At 38.2% G+C, this 20,802-nt stretch overlaps 1 protein-coding gene across 1 annotated transcript in view; it reads right to left on the bottom strand.

The window, feature by feature from the left end:
* LSAMP (limbic system associated membrane protein) overlaps nt 1-19,876 on the bottom strand; it is a 649,962-nt gene extending 630,086 nt beyond the window's left edge. Inside the window, exon 1 of the mRNA XM_015129946.3 lies at nt 19,368-19,876. Coding sequence (XP_014985432.1) covers nt 19,368-19,522 — 155 coding nt within the window. The 5' untranslated portion in view covers nt 19,523-19,876. The remainder of the gene's footprint in view (nt 1-19,367) is intronic.
* Between the last annotated feature and the right edge of the window lie 926 nt (nt 19,877-20,802).

The following is a 20,802-nucleotide window of genomic DNA, read 5'->3' as shown; positions in this document are numbered from 1 at the left end:
AAGTCATTTTAAAAGAATTGCTCACCTATAACCAACAACATAGCGAGGTTATATGCTCACCTTTGATATTTTCATTGACCCTTCATGTTTCACCATCCCTTATTTACTTATGATGAGGGAAAAATAGATCCTGTATTGTCAACCTTTACCTTTGGCCATGTAACCATAGAATGAGGCATAGAAGCAAATATACTTCATTCTGTACATACCATTAAAAGAAATTATTGAGCCCTGCTACCCGTTCAACCCTGGCCCAGGCAATATGTGGAACATGGAAGGTAAGGCTTAGTGGAAATAGTACTGTTGTAAATATGGCTCTGCTAACAAGTAGTTGTTTGACCAGAGAAAAGTCATTTTCTTCTTGGAGTTTTATCTCTTCTTCTTTAAAATGCAGAGAATGTGATATACTTAGGTGAGTATGTCAATAAAAATATTGATTGAAATGTTACTGAGACCAAGTTCCTCCTGTCATCTCTAACCGTCTATGATTTAGGGAGCTTACAATCTGGCTGAAGATACAGAGCTAAAATGCAGAAAACTAGCAGCAAACACAAGCACAAAATTGATACTGCCTGTAAGTCCATAAATAATAAATAAATTATGTAATTAGAGGGGAAAACAATAAAGATGAAAAAAATTAATGTTTTTTACAGGAGCATGGGCTTAAAATGAGTAAAATTTAGGTAAATAGAAGCGAAAAAACCCATACATCCTAAAGGGAAAAAAAAATTAATACACACTAAAAGAAAGATGGACATGATACATCAGGAAACATTTGTAACCAAAAGAAAGGGTGAGTATGAGAGAGATACTTTAAGACCTGATGGTGCCTTCAATTTGAGGCTGATGCAACAAAAACTGGAGGCCAATTTTAGTTTATTGAGCAAAAACAGAAAAGAAAAAGATGAAAAGATATGTTTAAAGAAGAACATAAACAGTAGTGAAAATCTAAAAGGCTAGACTATAAACTCCATCTCATCCACTGCTCATCACCAGTATTCAACTAAGTGCCTAGCAAAAAGTAAGAACTCAACACATGAGGCCAGGTGCTGTGGCTCACGCCTGTAATTCCAACACTTTGGGAGACCGAGGTGGGTGGATCACCTGAGGTCAGGAGTTTAGACCAGTGTGACCAACTTGGTGAAACCTCGTCTCTACTAAAAACACAAAAATTAACCAGGCGTGGTGGCAGGCACCTGTAATCCCAGCTACTCGGGAGGCTGAGACAGGAGAATCACTTGAACCCAGGAGGTGGAGGTTGCAGGGAGCTGAGATCACACCACCACACTCCAGCCTGGGCAACAAAGAGTAAAACTCCGTCTCAAAAAAAAAAAAAAAAAAAAAAAGAACTCAATACATGAAAAACATGAAAAGACTGAGGTTGGTAATACACTCATGCACTGATAAGGATTTGGAATAGAATGATAGCAGTGGGAATAAAAAAGCACCATTACTTAGAGACAGCTCATTAAATTTACCAAGTGTAAAGAAAAATAAAGGCAAAATAATTAATAATAAAACCCTAACAGCATTGCAGCACAATCGGGAAACCAAATCTGAAATGTGAATACATCATCTGTGGCTGCCTGTATCTTCTCTCTTTGTTCTGAACCCGGGGGCCATCATCTTACCATATTTCCTAACTCTGTAACAACATGGTGCTGTCAACAGCATAGTGAGGTTATATGTAATGGTAAAGAATTATAAACCAAAGTAGACTATAGTATGGGGGAGTGTAATTATTATTATTAATACTAATCTGCCTTGAGGTTAAAAAAAAAAAAAGTATGCCAAGAAACTTGAAAACAAAAATCTCCTGGGGTTTCTCTGGTAGCATACAGCCTAAGATTGATTTACTCTGTTGTTGTGTCCTCACTTCCTTATTGAAATGCTTGTATTTCTATTCATTCTTTCTCTACCTTCATTCATTCATTCATTCATTCATTTCAGTGTCATTGCAACCGTTAAGACTCAGCTCTTTCATTAAACATGTCCATAGAAATACTTCAGCTCACAGCACTTTTTGAATAGCCATCAGAGCTACAATTAGAAACAAACTGTTTTTATTGTTACTTAATTTTTTAAGCACCTTGAGGGACTAGAACATGTATGGATCCAGATTTTTGTGGGGCCTGGAATTTTACAGTTTGAAGTTTTTCTTTTAAAAAAATAAATACAAAATTATAAATTAAAAATAGGAGCTATTTAGAGGTAAACCCTCATAATGGCCCATGCAAGTAAGGAACTCCAAAGCTAAGCTTCCCTATAAATCTACGTCTGTTGAACATTTATTTAATCCTCACAGAATTTCCAGCAGAGGGCTATGCATACTAACTAACCATGTTACACTCTCTCGGCAATTTCATCAAACTCACAGTTTAAACTCTACCCTAATAGGAAAACAGTTGACGTTCCCAGGTAACTCAGAGCTTTTTCTTAATCAGGTCCTCAGAGTCACTTGTCAATGGGCTCTACCTGAATACCTGATCATCTTTCAAACTCAATTTAGTCAATGAAATAATCTCATTTTGAAAATCTACTATTTCATTCCATGTGTCTTTTTGTATTTGTTCCCCATCTTTGCCATGTAGGTATTTTCATTTATACTCTCCCTTATTTACTTAGGACTGTCTGTCTCTCTACCCTCCTGCCAACCTTCTCATGCCAATTTCCTACCTATATTTAAACTGGACATATCATTACCTGGTCTAGAATTATCTGCAAATTTTATTAAGATCTTTTTTTGGGAGTCTGAGGAGGGCAGATCATGAGGTCAAGAGATTAAGACCACTTGGCCCCCCCAACACGGTGAAACCTCGTCTCTACTAAAAATACAAAAATTAGCTGGGCGTAGTGGTAAGTGCCTGTAGTCCCAGCTACTCGGGAGGCTGAGGCAGGAGAATTGCTTGAACCTGGGAGGCGGCAGTTACAGTAAGCTGAGATTGCGCCACTGCACTCCAGCCTGGTGACAGATCTTTTGTCATCAAATTAATTTTCTTAACTGTTTATAACTAAGGAAATGTCCACTTTTTAAGAAACCTATCATGTATTTGGAAAAAAATGCATTTTTCCATTATAAAAGAGACTACACAGACTCAAAAAAGAATAATTCATTTATGTTTGAGGTATGTAATGTCTACATATAATGCTTAGAGAGTATTTGGAAGTTTGGAACCTTTGTACCAATCCTGGAGCTCCCCAGGAGCCTATGGTTTGGGAACTGACTGTTTAAAGCTTTTCTCTTGGGACTAAAATTGAGTGAAACTGTACTTTATTTTCAAGAAACGAACTCTGACATATTTAGGACTTTATTAGATAATTCTTAGGATCCCTTGCTATTACCTTTAAGAAGCCCCATTTTTATTTTAATATCCATAGATTTTTCCACTGGGAATTTGTAACATTCTTGGGAATATTTTCAGCTTTACACACAGATAACTAACTTCGGGATGGGGGTATTAGTGTTTTACTGAAATCCTGATACCTGATCCTTCCCTAATCTGTTGGTTCCTAAACGCTCTCTATCTTTTCACTTTTTGTAAGTCCTCAGTTTTCTTTGTTTGGGATTTCTGAGCTATTTCAAAACTGTTACCCAAAATGCTATATTATATATTTAACAGTTGCCTGGCTCCACAGACAAAGCTGTGCATAAATGCTTCTTTCACTGTAAATACTGCTAAGGCAATGATGAGGTAATTAGCCAAGTACATGTCAGCTCCACAGGAAAGAGACTGGTGTCATACTCTGATAATTGCTGTTTATAAGTTTTAACAGTTGCACTTTTAGGTAAATTAAAGTCACTTTACAAAAAGAGATAAAATAATGAACCATGCATACAAATACTAACAAGGCAAAATACTGGTGTTGGTGAAAGAAATTGGGTTCAGCAAGAGGTGGAGATACATTCAGTAAAATAATTGACAGATGACCTTCATTTGATGGTTGACCTCATATTTTGTGGAAGAAAAGGATTTTTTTAAACTATAAGAACAGAAAGCCAGAAATGCAAATTATTTTGCTTCATTATTGCTGATGAGTGCACTTGATATGAAAAATAAAGAAGTGACACAAACAAAGCATTTCTCAATTTAGAAATAACGGATTTACTTATAGGCAAATGGTGTCTACATACGACCACTGCCACCACATTCTACTGGAGATCATCTTTGATGATACTGTGGGAATCAGTAGAGAGAAGGATTACATCAAATATCTAGGGAGACGGCTGTGTGCTGGCATGGTTCAGAGGGAGCCAAAATTGCAGAGGTTCAAGGTCTGGGATAACACAGGCCTTGGAGTAGGAAGAAAGCCAATATGAGGCATGGATTTGCAGATGACATCATGTTTTACTCTTTGGGGGAGTAAACAGTTCGAGTCATATTAACCAAGAGGTTGACAAAGGGTAAAGATTTCATGGTTAATATAAGAAACCCTGTTTTCATAATTTCCTAATTCAGATGGTAGCAAAATGTTCAGTTAGAGATGTGATATACAGTGGGAATTAAAACCACAGTGTAGACGTGAGGCAAAATTATATCAACATGTGTGGCGAAGTAATAGAGGGAATTAGAAGACGTAAGAGATGAGATCAGCATTTGACCTGATTAATCTTATGCATTTCTATGAAGCTGACTGACGTTAAAAGTAACTTTCTGAGACCAGGTTTGTCTTGATATTGCTCTACCTAGAAAGATGAAAGGCCTAAATAGATCTTTAATCTTAATGATATCCAGTCCCTCTCTCTTGACATGTTTGCAAATTCTCCAATGGGAAGAAAATAATAGAGGCATGAATATTAAAACACACTGAAAATTATTAGAGAACATATTTCTAAATGAAATTCTTCATAAACAAATAATAGAATTTCATAAAAAACGCCTCCAAAATAAACTAGAGAGGGAATTCAGAATATCCCCTAGTGATGAAATGTAAGTACTAGCAGAGACCTGAGAAATCACTCATTTCAATCTTCTACTCCATAAAGGTGTTTTTATTTTTGTTTTCATTTTAATACCATTTCCTAATAGAGGTCTGCTTAAATACTAAAATAGATGAAAATAGAGTTCCTTAAAAGGAAAGCCATTCCATTTGGCCGAAGAGAAACTGACATTTACAAAATAAATACACCTATATCCAAATACATGCCTAAATATAATTGTAGATACTTCTAATTCCTTCATATAATGATCTTCTTAGGTGAGAAGTTTAATATCATTATTATAATTTTTATTTTATAAATAAAGAACCAGAGGCCTAGTAGGGATAAATAATTTATCAATGTTTGCAGAGCTGGTAATTGATAGGGGGATACTTAGAGCTAGGTCTTCTGGCCCAGAAGCTGTGTTATTTCTACTATGCCATTTGAATGGTCATTTTTATGTCATTCAACTAGATTTGCTTATTTAATTATGTTCTATTTAAATTATAAACTACCATATTTTTATTTCTTTCTGTTATTCGTCTTCCTTTTCTTCTTTTTTGAATGAGATTTGGTATAATCACGAATATACATAAACAACTTTTTTTTAACATTAGCTAAAATTTTCTTCCCTATAGTTTTCAACCATATTTACCTTTTAATTCCATCAACAAATACCTCAGCTATCCCCTTATCTTTGTCTCATACACATAATGGAAAGTTTACTTCCTATGGTTTTATCCAAGTGTTAATCCTGGCCTGAGACAGAATGAGAGAGACCTCTACCACTATCAATCTGTATTTTTTTGGCATAATTGTTTGAGAAAAAAAATCTAGCTCATTTTTGACCCATAATATATTAACAAGTCTATTAGAAACCTGTGGAAGTACAGATACCCAAAGTAAATGGCATTTCCTTGATCCAACAGCCTGGAATTACATTTGCTCATTAAAAAAAATATCTATTTGCCATGCTATGGTTTGTTCCCAGAGAACACATGTTGGCTTCTAGTGATCACTGCTTTCTTTTCCAAATCTATTTAACACTACATTCTAGCACGTAGGCTTTTGGTGGGTAGAGTGATTTAATATGATTTTCCCTTGTAGTTATAATTAGGACAATATTTTATGTCACCATTATGAAACTGTTTCTATTTTCTATAGATTTTCTAATGTTAGTAATAGTATTTGTATAATTATGCTCTCAAGTTATTTTAGTGCCCTGGATATAAAGCATATCAGTCTTACAGCTGAACTTGTTTATATTATTCCAATCACATCTTCGTATGCCCTGAATTTTAAAAATTGCAAAGGGTATAATAGCATAATTTTGAGAATTTCACTTGGTAAACATTATTCTTCTCTTCCAGTGGACACTCCGTCATCTTCATCAAGCATGCTCATTAACAAATCATTAGATCTCTTTGTGACTTTGAAAGAAAATAGAAATTTAGTATGGAATTGGAATCATAAATTCAAAGAATTAAATTATATTTTTTAAAAATGCAGTTATTTCTCCTTTAGCTAAGGCAGCATTAATTTTTGTCCTATAATAGCAAATAGAAAAAGAGTTAGATTTCCTTTCATTTTTTATGAACTATATGATCACCAAGATCTAATAGAAGCAAAAAACATTGTTTGACTCCCCTTACAATGTAATCTTAGCACCTTGCATGATTAATTAAAAATAAAACATATTAATCAAAACAAATTAAGGTAGCTATTGTGTGATACCTCTTATATACTGTATCTGTTTACATGCTTGATACCTTTAAAACTTTGGTTTTCTGTATGATCGATGCATCAAATTAATTATGTTCCTATTAAAGTATGACATGACCCAAGTTCAAAGTAATATTCATGTCCATATTTTGTGTATGTAAATTTTATGTACATATAAAAAGCACATTTATGCTTTTACTTTTTTATATATAATTATAAACATATACAAAAATAAACATAAAAATAAAGTTAAGGTCTTGTACTCAAACACAGCTACACTATATAGATCAAGTATATTCATGATACAAATTTTTGTACTCTTATTTTTAGAAGAATTAGATTTTGAGTTCTGTTTTATGTTTATGCAAGAATTAAAGCATCAATGTAAACATATTTTTAAAGTTTTCTATATTATGACATTTATAATATAGGAGTTTTAAAAAAATTGTGGTTATCATCATTCTATTTATAACTTCTTGCATTTCTTCTTCTTGTGAATGCAGCTATATTCAAAAACATAAAGCCACTTCACAAGACCAAGTAGGAGTTGGAACAATGGAAGCTAATTTCTAACTTTACACAGTTAATGGTTTTTGCAAAACTAAAGGCTAAATTTTTTCATGCCCAATCTAGAGGTTTATCCAATCAAGTAATATCTTGTAGACTTCAAGCAGTTTATTGTTGTGGTGATGATCAGTGCATCATATTAGTGCCCAAAGAGATAGAACAGAGGTCAGAAAGAGAGACAAACAAAAAAATCCATTCTCCTGCTAAGTTAATGATTCAGCAATATAGAACGCTGATCTTTAGATATGCTTATACAATTACATCATGAACATGTAGAAGGTGACAGCGATCTTTAATTATCTCAAAACAAACACCAGCTGAAATTGGCAACCATATGTGGCTTACGTCTCATAAAATGAACAGCCCTAATACACATATGCTAGAGTGAGGTGTGTGTGATGACACAAAACAATCAGAAGTCAGGAAACCAATTATGTTTCCCAGTCAGTGTTTTCACATGTAGATACTTACTATGCGTGACTTAGTGTTAGGCTGCATCACTTTCTTTTTTTTAATATTTTGTTTCTGGTATGATAGGGTGGCAAATAGTACCATAACTAAAGTACAACTTTAGAAAGGATAGAATTAATTTTAGGCAAATTATAGAGATTCAATATAGAAATGCATCATTAGACAATTACAATAAAATAAACAGTAATGCATTATTTTATGGAAAGCTAGGTTGCATGTTTCCTCAGGCTTATTCATTTCCCTCCAATCTCACATAAATAATACCCTTGTGCATGAGGGAAAGATATACAGAAGGAAATTTGGGATTATTACAAATTCCACTGAACATTCCAGTTTTAATTTTTCCAGGAATGCATAATGAGCTTTAAGATGCCATGCCCAGGTAAACATCACTATCAGTGTTAATAACCACTTTTAGTCAAATATATGTAAGTGATATGCACATTGCCTCATTTCAAAAGAAACTAGAATGGATCGATGGAGATGAATACACCTGTTGCGCACAATCCCGCTATTTAAGTAATTCCCAAATCCCCTATTTAATTCCTGAAAATTCAGTCACCTGTAGAGGGAGAAAGCCATCTAGCACTCCAGGAAGGTAGATTCCTTCTTCTCAGAGCTACCCAGGATACTGACCTCTTCACAGATATCTCACTTCAGGGCCATTGAGTGAATCCTTGTTCTGTCAGAAACTACTATTTTACCTAAGAAAAGGGCGTGCTTTATCTAGGTCCCTATGTCTGTAACATTGAAACTTTGGGATCCTTCCCAAAATACCCCCATTTGCCCTACTCATTTTCTAAAAAACAATTCTGAAAAGAATGACCGCAATGGGAAATTTTGAAGGTATTTCTAACCAAACCTTTTTACCCTACCAATAATCAGAGAATTATCTATCTCTGATTTTACGACTGGACCCTCTTCAACCCCACATCCACAATTTCTTCAGTGGTGGCTGACTTCATCAAAATATCTTCCTTCAGTCTGATATTCTTCTAATGTGTTTCCTCTTTTATAAATCAACTTTAGTCAGCTTGATTTATAGTACAACCATCTTTCTCTGTTCAATTCAGTAGGCAAATATTTATTTGAGCATTCAAGGGTACTGAGCTAAATTCTGGGATGAAAAGGTAAAGTAAATGAGATGCCTATATTTGAGGCAAGACACAAGTAAACAAGATGTTTTTAAGACATGTAGTAAATGCAAAGTTTAAAGGATTCAGGGAGGCTAGCAGTGATAATAAACAGGATACTTAGCTTAGCTTGGGAGAATTAAGGAGGATTTCCTGAACGAGACAGCACCAGAACTGAGTCTTAAGTCTTGAAGGAGGAGCAAAGAGGTAACCTAGTAAAGATGTTTGGAGGACTGAGGGTTAGAAGGAGAAGGAGGAGTCTCACTCTGTTGCTAGGCTGGAGTGCAGTGGCACGATCTCGGCTCACTGCAACCTCTGCCTCCCAGGTTCAAGCAATTCTCCTGCTTCAGCCTCCTGAGTAGATGGGACTACAGGCACGTGCCACCACACCCACCTAATTTTTGTATTTTTAGTAGAGACGGGGTTTCACCACGTTGGCCAGGATGGTCTCGATCTCTTAACCTCGTGATCCATCAGCCTCGGCCTCCCAAAATGCTGGAATTACAGGTGTGAGCCACTGCGCCCGGCCGGGGCTTTGACTTTATGGTGGATGTTCTTGGAAGGATCGAGTGACACATTTAGACTAATACTGGAAAACCACAGGTCTTGCATAGGCCATCTCCGGTCCTTCATTCTGCCAATTTCATGAAGTCTAGAAGTTCTAAGTAGACTGAAGATGTGATCTGGTAAACTTAAATAAGGCAGGAAGAAGCACTAGTTCAGTTCTTACTTAATGTCAGACCTTTGTCTCCATCTTCTCCCCACAGAGCTAGACCAGGTTTTATGATCTGAGATTATACAGTAAGAGTTTGAAAAGATGGAGCTCCACGCTTTGAGATTAACCTTCAAGTCATCCCTGGGTTACCATAGCTTTGATACAGAGCTTCAGCTCTAAAAACTGGGTCCCTCTCTTTTACTCCTTAACCAGGTTACCCATCTTGGTAATGTGCTCAGGTCTAAGTCCCTAATTCCTGAGGACTCAAGTTCAAATCAGCTCTTGTCCCAAGGACTCTGTTCCTTTCCTGAACTCCTGGGGCTTGTAACTGAGTCTTCACTACCAGCTGACAACCTCCGTGTCACCCCTGCCTGCCTCCCTGTGGGACTAACTAGGGGGTGCTGGCCTGTTGTTTCTCCTTATTGTGCTTTGTCCTTCTCTTGATAAGACCTTGTTGGATGTCTCTGGCCCCACCTCTCACTGCTCAGAAAAGCTCAAGAGATCTTGTCCTGCGTGCCACACCAGAAACCACTAGACACCTGCAAGAGGGCTTTTTGCACACTGCCTCACTACTCAGGAGCCAGAGCTGGATCTATACTCAGTTCCTCTTAACTGGCCACCATCAGCTTCATTGTTAGCCCAAGGCAAATTTTGTATCTACTGGGGGAAAAAAAGTTCTGCCTTCCACAAAGGATTTTAAATAATAAATCTACAGGGAGTCTAATGAGTAGAGAACCTCTTGAGGATGTTCAAAGAATATCTACAGCCATCCTAATCAGGCAGAAGTTCATAAATAACAATAAGAAGGCAGCAGGTTTAGAAATTCGGTTGTAGTAACTGAGAGAAAGGGTCAAATTCAGATGAGAAGACTGAGTAACAGGCAGAGGTACCAGAAACAAGAAAAAAGGCATTTTCTTAAAAGGGGGCCGGAGTTGTGAGAACCAAGGGATCCTTGTAGAGGTTCTACCAAATGTGAAAACAGCTTTAGGAATGATCTTCGACAAAGCAAACAAAAACATAAAGTGGGGAAAGGACACCCTTTTCAACAAATGGTGCTGGGATAATCAGCTAGCCACATGTAGGCAAATGAAACTGGATCTTCATCTCTCAACTTATACAAAAATCAACTCAAGATGGATTAAGGACTTAAACTTAAGACCTGAAACTACAAAAATTCTAGAGGATAACATTGGAAAAACCTTTCTAGACATTGGCTTAGGCAAGGATTTTATGACCCAAAACCCAAAAGCAATTGCAATAAAAACAAAGATAAATAGTTGGGACCTAATTAAACCACAGAGGTTTTGCACAGCAAAAGGAACAGTCAGCAGAGTAAACAGACAACCCACAGACTGAGAGAAAATCTTCACAATCCATACATCTGACAAAGGACTAATATCCAGAATCTACAACCACCTCAAACAAATCATTAAGAAAAAAATCCCATCAAAAAGTGGGCTAAGGACACAAATAGACAATTCTCAAAAGAAGATATACGAATGGCCAACAAACATATGAAAGAATGCTCAACATCACTAATGAAAATCAAACTACAATGTGATACCACCTTACTCCTCCAAGAATGGCCATAATCAAAGAATCAAAACACAATAGATGCTGGCGTGGATGCGGTGATCAGAGAACACTTCTACACTGCTGGTGGGAATGTTGACTAGTACAGCCACTATGGAAAACAGTGTGGAGATTCCTTAAACAACTAAAAGTAGAACTACCATTTGATCCAGCAATCCCATCACTGGATATCTACCCAGAGGAAAAGAAGTCATTATTCGAAAAAGATACTTGCACACGCATGTTTATAGCAGCACAATTCACAACTGCAAAATCTGTGAGGCCAACCCAAATGCCCATCAATCAACAAGTGGGTAAAGTGATAAAGTGTGGAATCTATCTATCTATCTATCTATCTATCTATCTATCTATCTATCTATCTATCTATCTATAAAAAACTCAGCCATAAAAAGGAAGGAATTAACAGCATTTGCAATGACCTGGATGACATTGGAGACTATTATTCTAAATGAAGTAACTCAGGAATGTAAAACCAAACATCATATATTTTCACTGATATGTGGGAGCTAAGCTATGAGGACACAAAGGCATAAGAATGATACAATAGACTTTGGGGACTTGGGGCAAGAGTGGAAGGGGGGCAAGGAATAAAAGACAACAAATACGGCGCACTGTATGCTGCTCGGGTAATGGGTGCACTAGGATCTCACAAATCACCACTAAAGAACTTACTCATATAACCAAATATCACCTGTATTCCAATAATTTATAGAAAAAAATAATAAAAACCAATAAGCCGGTAGCTTCAAGTGGAGGAAGGAAAACTCATGCGGTATAGACAGATGGTAGACATGTGAAAGATGGGACATTTCCTTGAAACAAATCCTCCTTGACCAACACTAACTGGATGATCCTCCACAGGTAAATGCAGATTTGATTTACAGGGAGGAGAGAGAGGGAAAAGGGGAGAGGAAGGAGAGAGGAGAAGGGAGGAGAGAAGGGAAGAGGGACGAGTTGGAGGGAGGAGAAGGGGAGAGAAGGGAAGGGGAGAGGAGAGAAGAAGAGAGGAAGGAAGAGGAGAGAAAGACATTTTTAAGCATACATTTATGTATAATAAAAATGGCATTTCATCAGATAAAATGAAAACCAAAAAGGTAATCTCAGGTGGTACTGTGAAATGAAAATTAAAATACATGAGTTCTAATTCTCAATTGATCTCTCAAGTTTTTGGACAATGAGCTAAATTTTTCTCTTCTCAGTTACCTCACTTTAAAATGAGATGGTGGACCGCCTAATCTCCAAGACCTTTCCTATTCTATATTTCTATGAAGTTTCCCTACAGTAATTAACAAAACCCGAAGTAAAGGGTTTATTATGTAAAGGTTAATCACACATTAACTGGAGGTTAAGTTTTAATTACAGGTAACTACCAAAAAAAAAAAAAAAGGCTACTTGCCCTGCACTCTTGATAAGAAACTCAACTATATCATAAGATACCTGTGACTTTAAAGGAATTGAAACAAAATAATAAAAACATTGTAGTGCAACTGGCCTATGTGTAGCATAGAAATAATAATACAAATCTTGTTTTCTTACATTTTTAAAATTTTCTAAAAGTTATATCCTGCTGTAAATATGACTATAGTCTTAAGAGCTTATAGTTTACACCATTACATAGTTTATAAAATACTTTGATACAGATATCATTTGATCATAAAAATAGTTTGTATAGTAGGCAAAAATAGTTGTCAGTTACCTTTATTTAATAGATTAGAGTCTTTCATGCTATTTAGAGGTTGGTCTTCTGACTACTTCTTGACCATTTTGAACTTATTATATCCTTTATGAAAAGTCTTTTATCTGTGACACAGGCTTATCTATAAGTTTTAACTAAAGAGAAATCAATATATAAAATTGAGATGAATTATACAAATACAATTATTTAGCAAATCACATATTCATATATATAAGCGCACAGAATTTACCATGCTTGAATATGTTAGCACAGAAGCCATGTTCCTTGTCTAAATACTGTCTCTTTTCTCCCTTAGTGATAGCATTAGAAGCAACAAAAAAACAACTTAGAACAGTTCTGTATCTTGTCTAACTCAAATGAGACAGCACAGAAGAAGCTTTATGTTATTTCGATAGAAATTATGTAAATCTGATTCATATTAAAGAAAGTCACCCCATTTTCCATGGCCTTATAATGATGAAATTGTGTAACAAACAAATGGGTTTATGGTGGTCTATTTCCTCTCTCCTGTTTGAATTTGTTCATCTTTAGCTACTGACATACTTCTCAAATGGTACAACGTGACTTCAGCTTTTTTACTGATGTCTATTTAGTGCTGCCCTGAAAATGATTTGTAAAAGAGATTCCTTATCCAGTGAGGTACTGGTTTTTACCTCTATGTACATAGTAGAATCATTAAAAAACAAAAGAACAACAACCTGTGCCCAGTCCCTTCCCCAAACAAACCACATCAGAAATTTCTGAGAGGAGAGTATATGTGGCATCAGTAATTTTTAAAAGTTCCGCAGCTGACAGTACTGTACTCCCATGGCTGTGAACTATCTAATGCAGTGCTTCTCCAACATCAGTGTGCTGGCGAATCGCTAGTCTTGTTAAAATGTGGACTTTGATTTAGTCCCTCCAGCACAGGTCCTGAGATTTTGTTTTTGTAACAGGCAACTATGTGATACTTAAGATGCCCATCTGTGGATCACACTTGTAGTATCCTGTAGTATCCGCATCAGCTGAGAACTTGTGAGAAATGCAAATTCTCAGACTTACCAGGGACCTGTAGACTCAAAAACTCCAGCGATGGAGGTCAAGCAATCTGCTATAGCAAGCCCTCCACATACTTTACATACACACTGAAATTTGAGACACACTGGCCTAAAAAAAAAGAAAACAAAAAAGAATTCCCTGAAGTCTAAATAACTGGCTGTATGTGGTTGAAAAGCCATTGATTGTTTATATTTGTGTAGCACTTTACAGTTCAAGAAACTTCTACCTTACCTCCTGTGAGCATCTTAAAACAACCCTGTAGGGTAACTAAAATAGATAGTTTCAGCATTTTTATTTATTTATTTATTTTTGAGTTGGAGTCTCGCTTTGTCACCAGGCTGGAGTGCAGTGGCACGATCTTGGCTCACTGCAACCTCTGCCCCACGGGTTCAAGCAATTCTCCTTTCTCAGTCTCCCAAGCAGCTGGGACTGCAGGTGCGCACCACCATGCCCACCTAATTTTTGTAGTTTTAGTAGAGATGGGTTTTCACCATGTTGGCCAGGATGGTCTCAATCTCTTGACCTTGTGATTCCCTGGCCTCAGCCTCCCTAAGTGCTGGGATTACAGGCGTGAGCCACCGCACCCAGCCGATAGTTTTAGCATTTTGTAAATCAAACTGAAGCTCAAAGTATTCAAGAGACTTGCTTAAAGTTATAGCATGCAAGTATAGATCCAAATTCAGAGCCCAGATCTTCTGAGTCGTACAAACTAACAGGCAGGACATTAGAGAAAAACAGGGCCAATGGCTATAAGCTCTAAATCATGCCCTGGAGAAGGGATATCTCTGAGGCTCAGATGATGACAGGGAGAGGGACAAGGATATTCACGCAACCTCCTATCAGGTGAGTCACAGCCCTTTGTATTTGGCACTCTCAGAGACCACAGTAAAAAGCACTAATCCTTTTTGGCCTGAGTTTGCTGTTATGTGGAATCAGCTTTGAGAAACACAAACATTTAACCCTCACCAGTGACTTAGTGGATGAGTTAGTCACCTTTGGTTCTTTCCACAATTCTACAGATATGTCATTTCAAGTCAAACCACATAAAATAAAAATCTCTTGTGTATTGCATGTGTGTATAGACGCACTTATATGTCCCATACTTACAGAAAAACAAATGGCCACAATTTGCCATTTTCTTACGAGATCTGCCCACTGTGTTTCTCAGGCCATAAATGACAACAAATGATAAAGTTCACAGGTACATAAATATTCTTTAACAAAATGTATATAATATGCCATATTCCTAGATGACATATAGTATGCTATACTCCATTATCTACTAAGTATATCTGATAAAGGATTTATCGGCAATGCATGATCCTTAAAGTATCAGGGCTAACCATCAAATTTTGATTACATTTAGTGATTTAACTACAGAAAAAGAAAACGTCATGATGGTCACAAACTTACCCAGTAGGCCCATGCCCACAGTTTGTTTCAAATAGTGAATTGTAAGTCATAGAAAATCACGTATCGTGTCAAGAATTTGAGTGTTGACACTTTCTTAGTGAATATTGGCATTCCAGATGACTTACAGAAGATAAACAGAAATTTGAACAAGATCTTCACATTTTACTATCAAAGAATCACATCTTCTTTTGTTGTTTCTTCTTTTCCCCCCTTGGTGTAGAAACAAACAGGGAATTAAAGACCCCAAATTTGAAAAAAACTGAATATTAGCTATTCTGCATTTAGATGCTTAGTTTCCTTGGGAATCTTTAATACTTGCTAGGTATGCTGACATTTAACTGGGAACAATGTTATTAACATTAAAAGTATTATAATATCCTGTAAACATCAAATAGGATCAGAATTATGAAGTAAATAAAATTTTATTACCTTGAATTTAGAATATTTAAAATCACAAGTGTGAAATCCCTGTATTTTATCACATGTCCACTTGTTTTATATCCAGATACACATGTGTATGTGTGTCTTACAAAGTTGCCTTATGAATAGATATGTGACAATATAATGTATTATGAAACTAGCATGATTCTTTGTGGTCAAATATTTTATTATCATCTTTCCAGAAATCTTCCACTCACATTGAAAATATGGTCAGTAGGACTACTAAAAATGACATTTTAAAGGTTGGTTTGAAATACCCTCTATTTCCACTATTCTTTGACTTGTAAGAGAACTATTAATACATAGTCTCAACCTGCCAATAGTAAGCAGGAGGTGAATCTCTATGGGTATGACGGTAGAGAGGGAAGAAACAGTATTAGAAACTTATCCAGTAATTGAACTCTTCCTCCTGTGGGAGCTGGTAATGAGGCAGGTAGACTCTGTTTAGTAAAGCACCTGAGGCATCTTCATGACTGAAGTCCTGTGGATAAGCATGTCTCATTCTTTCCTGTGCACACAAATATAAATGCAGATTCTGGTTATTCTATTTAGGGAGGACCTCCAAGGCTGCTGTGCTGCTGCCACTACTTTATGAATCACACTTTGATTCTTTGTCCCTGGGATAGAAGAAGTTGGTATTGTGGTTATCTTTAGTTCTTTATATAATTTCTCATACAGATCTGTCATCTCCTCTAGAAAATAATTGAGTTAGGTATATATACAGGAGGCTATCTCTCTTTCCCTCCAGTTTTGTCACCATAATTATATCGTTTTTATTATTTTCAAAATGATAGAAATTGCAGGGCAAGACCTGAAGACTAGTGTGCACTCTCCTATCTGATGCATAATTACACTAAAGATCATAATTATATAAAAATGAGCATCAATCTCCAAAAGAAACTCTTGTTTCACAGAAAACTTTAAGTCAGTGAAGGTAAGTGTTTTGAGGACAGACAGCTGAACTCCTGTCACTGGATCACCGGAATTACAAACCTCTCTTGTCTCCTGTTGCCGTCTCAGATTATTCAGGGCCACAGACTCACTAAGAGAATTATTTTTTTTCTCCTAGCCATTTCACTTTCTCAGTGCCAAACATCTACTGTGGCTTCCAATGAATCGAGGTCTCCTTCCTTTCCTCCCCTGAAAGCTCATGCACCCAGTAAAATGTCACAAATAAAGTGAAAACACGCCTTTCCCTGTCTGGCCTTATAAACAGAAAGCAAGAGCACCATTCTTCACCAGGAAACTGACCCACAAAGCTTACTGGATTTAAAGAGATTGAGAAGAAGGTCAGCTAAGAAAACAAAGGGAATTCTCTCCACAGTTAATTCGGATGAAGCTCCAGCAACCCCAAAATAAACCCTTGTCCAAGGCAAGGAAACAAAAAAGAGGGCATGTAAGGTGAGGTCTGGAAAAGAAATGGTGTTTCACAGGCGACTTATTTGCATGCTCTGTTTGTCTATCGTTTCTTTCCCAGAGAATAAGTGGTTCTGTGTTTATTTTTTCTCTCATAGTCCCTATTTCCACACTGTAATGTCTGCTAAAGTGTAACATTTAAAACTCTGTTTCTATTGCACCATAGACATACAAAAGCACATATGTATCATCCATAGATATGTATACGGTGAGATTGCCTCTGTACAAAAGTATAAGAATATTTTTATTCTTCTGAATTAACATTTCTATACTTATCTAACTCTTAGACAACTATAGTTTAAGGTATAGGAGATGCTAACTTAGAAAGACCTTACAAAGCTCAAGGACACTGAAATAAAAAACGTATACATTCAAGTTATTCATTTTTCTCATATTCAATCTTGTAACCAGTGAACAAAATTTCTAGGGATAGCATACATTCATATAGAGTGCTTCACCATTAAAGGGTTAATGATGTTATGGATTATGAATGTTAGCAATCGAAATGGCATGCTTTTGTGTTTGCAAAAACATTTTCTGCACCATGTCCGAATCCCTTTGCAAACAGATAAATTACTCTATAAATCTTACTACTCCATGTGGATAAATCACACATGCAGGTTTATAAGGCTGAAGAGCTAGAAGGGAAAATCTGCTTTGGATAGTAGGATCTTTGGGATTCATAATCACCAATGCTCAGGAAATGAAGAAAGGAGTGCTTACACATTAGCATTTTCTCACTTTTTACAATCTGGAGAAACACATACCCACAAAACACACACACACGCAATGCACGGCACACAACGCACACTTTCCTCTCTAACAAGGCTAGAGCTCCCAAAGCAGGACACTGTGACAGCCAACCAAATTTATTTCTGAGAAAAAGAAAGAAAACTTTGCTGCTGTCGGCAGCTCTGCTAGAGAACTGCTCCCTGATGCCCCAGGGTTTATGCACTATCAGCTCCTTGCACACAGATTAGAGGTTTATTTTCTATCGTATACTGTGTTTTTATTGCCACAACAAGCAATATTAGCTAGATAGACAGACTGACACTGGGTCATTTTATTTGGAGGAAATGAGATTTTAAAAGATCTCCAAGGAGAGTGGTTCTTTCTTTCTTTTTGTTAGCATCTGCCAGAAATTCAAGGAAAGCTAGAAAAAAGAATAAGGGGTAGGTACAGTTGGTAGAGAGGAGGAAGAGAGAAGAGAAGCACAAAAAATAACCTTGGAGCATTTTAGAAATAAAAATATGACTAGGTCTCACTTGAGTCTCTCTAGCTCCCAGTACCTGATAGGGGTCAAACTCCCAAGGACCTGGGACTCTTCCTTTCCAAATTTCAATCTCAAATTATTTTAGAGTTTGGCAGAGCTGCACAGAAAAAACACTTTGAAGTCAATAATCAATTTGAAATCTCCATTGTATGCCAGGTTAATTCTTTCCCAACCTCTGTGTTTAACACTCCTACTCTAAATATCAGCAGTTTGGCAAGTTCCTTTTCTTTCTGCTCCTCATATCTTGTGTTGATTTATATCCACATTCCAGAAAAGGCTCAGTAACCAACCAAAGTTCTAAGATTGATTTATTGCCCTCCATGTCAATTAGAAGATCCGTACAGAAAGTCTTCTATCAGAAACCCTCACACACAGCCTTGATGTGTGTGTGTGTGTGTTGGCATGCACACACACACACACACACACACACGGGAGGAGCAAGGAGAATGCAGTACTGTGTACTACTCTCTGAGAGCCATAATCCAACAACCTTTCTTCAGAATTAAGGAATCCCAACAAAACTCTCAAGTGCAATGCAACAGCAATAACAATAGCAAGAATACTGCCCAGAAGCCACTAATGTCATGGGTGAAGTTAGGCTTCCTTGGTAAGAGAAACAAGGTCCTAAGAACCGAACAACACTTAACCAACACCACTGCTGCTTGACAGGGACCAGAATTCCCTTGAATTTGGTTAGCTATAATGCCAACCAGTCAGTAAAACGGGGACACACACACATACACACACACACACCACACACACACCCCCCACAAACCTGCACCATCAGGAGCCGGAGTTCAAGGAGATCAGGCGCGCGCACACACACACACATACACACACACACACACACACACACACACACACACACACACACGGAGTTCAAGGAGATCAGGCGCGCGCACACACACACACACACACACACACACACACACGTAGACGCGCGCAGCAGAAAAGTTGCCCGAAAGCCCTACCTGAGGATGGCTGTGTCCCCCTGCCTCACGGTGATGTTGTCCGTGCCTCGGTTAAAATCCACGCTGCGAACAGGCAGTCCTGTGGGAAGAAGGCAGAGCAATCTCAGTAGGACCAGCGGCAACTGTTTCCGATCCGGCTGAACTCTCCCGACCATGGTGGCCACGCCGAGGTGCGGGTCCGCGGGGTGCTCTGGAGGGGTGCGCGCTGCTCGCGAGGAGAGGCTTCACCAACACGGGGCTTTCATCCACAGCGAGCGCAGAGCGGGCTTTGCCAGTTTATGGTCCTTTCCACTTTGCCTCTCTCTTTCCCTCGCTCAGTCTCTTTTCCCTCTAAGACTTAACAAAGCCCTCATAAAACCCAAGCAGAAGGGTGAAAAGTAAAAGCAGCACAATTTCAAAAGAGAGAGTGCAAATAGCAAGCCCCGTGGAAGAGCTGAAGAGGAAGCCAAAGGAAGGGGTTCTTGTTTGGTCTCTCTGTGGCTGGATGCTCCTCTGCCAGTGTCTGAGCTGAGCTCCTTCGCTCTGTAACCCACTTTCCCAGGCTGGCTGGCGGGCGGGCGGGCGAGGGAGCCGGCACCAAGCCTGCCAGTGAGTGTACAGAAACAGCCACACAGCAGCAGCAGCAGCAGCAGAAGCAGCAGAAGCAGCAGCAACCCAGAGCCTCTCTCCCCCTCCTCCCTTTCCTGTTTCTCCCAGTCCCCGGCGCTCTCTCTGCTCAGCACCTCCCCCCCAACCCCCGACCCTGCTGGTTATCAACAACCCCTCCACGTCATCCCCTCTGCCCTCCCCTCGACGTGGCCCCTCGCTTTGCACAACTGCCCCCTTCAGCAGCAGCGAGCCTCAATGAAAGCCTGATGCGCCTTTGGGTTGTCAGGACGACAGCTCCATCTGAGGCCTGGCTGATTTCCTTAAGAAGGGGGAATGGAGTTTAGAGGTACTGTTCAGGAGAGAGGGGAGAACAGGAGAAAGAGTCCAGGAAAGGAGAGGGAAAGGAGTGAGGAAAGAAGAAAAAGGAGGTGGGAAAGAGAGTTGCAAATGGGGGGAGTGGGACAGAGAAGGATGGGAAACCATTGAGGTGGGGAGTGAGGGTGGGGAATGTCCTGAAAGATGGGAGAAGGAAACTGAGGAGAAACGTGACAGTGGAGTCTAAGAATAAAAGCCAAAGTTGATTTCAAACGAAACATTCTTGGCAACTGGCTTTGCGTGTTCAAATCTTGTTCATTCTTTCCTCTTTCCTGCACTTTCTCTTACAGGATTAAAATGGTTTATTTTCTCTCCTTCCTTCGTCCCCTCCCCCTCTTGGAACCCCCTTATGAAAGATGGATTGGAGACAATGCTGGTATTGAGTGGTCTGGAGTGTGAATGCTTGGCTTGTTTTTTCCAAGTGCCAGCCTCAGCAGCTGATCCCTGATCCCTAAATCAACTTCACTCTCCA

This window comes from Macaca mulatta, chromosome 2, assembly GCF_049350105.2.
Source record: "Macaca mulatta isolate MMU2019108-1 chromosome 2, T2T-MMU8v2.0, whole genome shotgun sequence".
Lineage (NCBI taxonomy): Eukaryota > Metazoa > Chordata > Mammalia > Primates > Cercopithecidae > Macaca > Macaca mulatta.
This window is presented reverse-complemented; position numbering and strand designations above follow the sequence as displayed.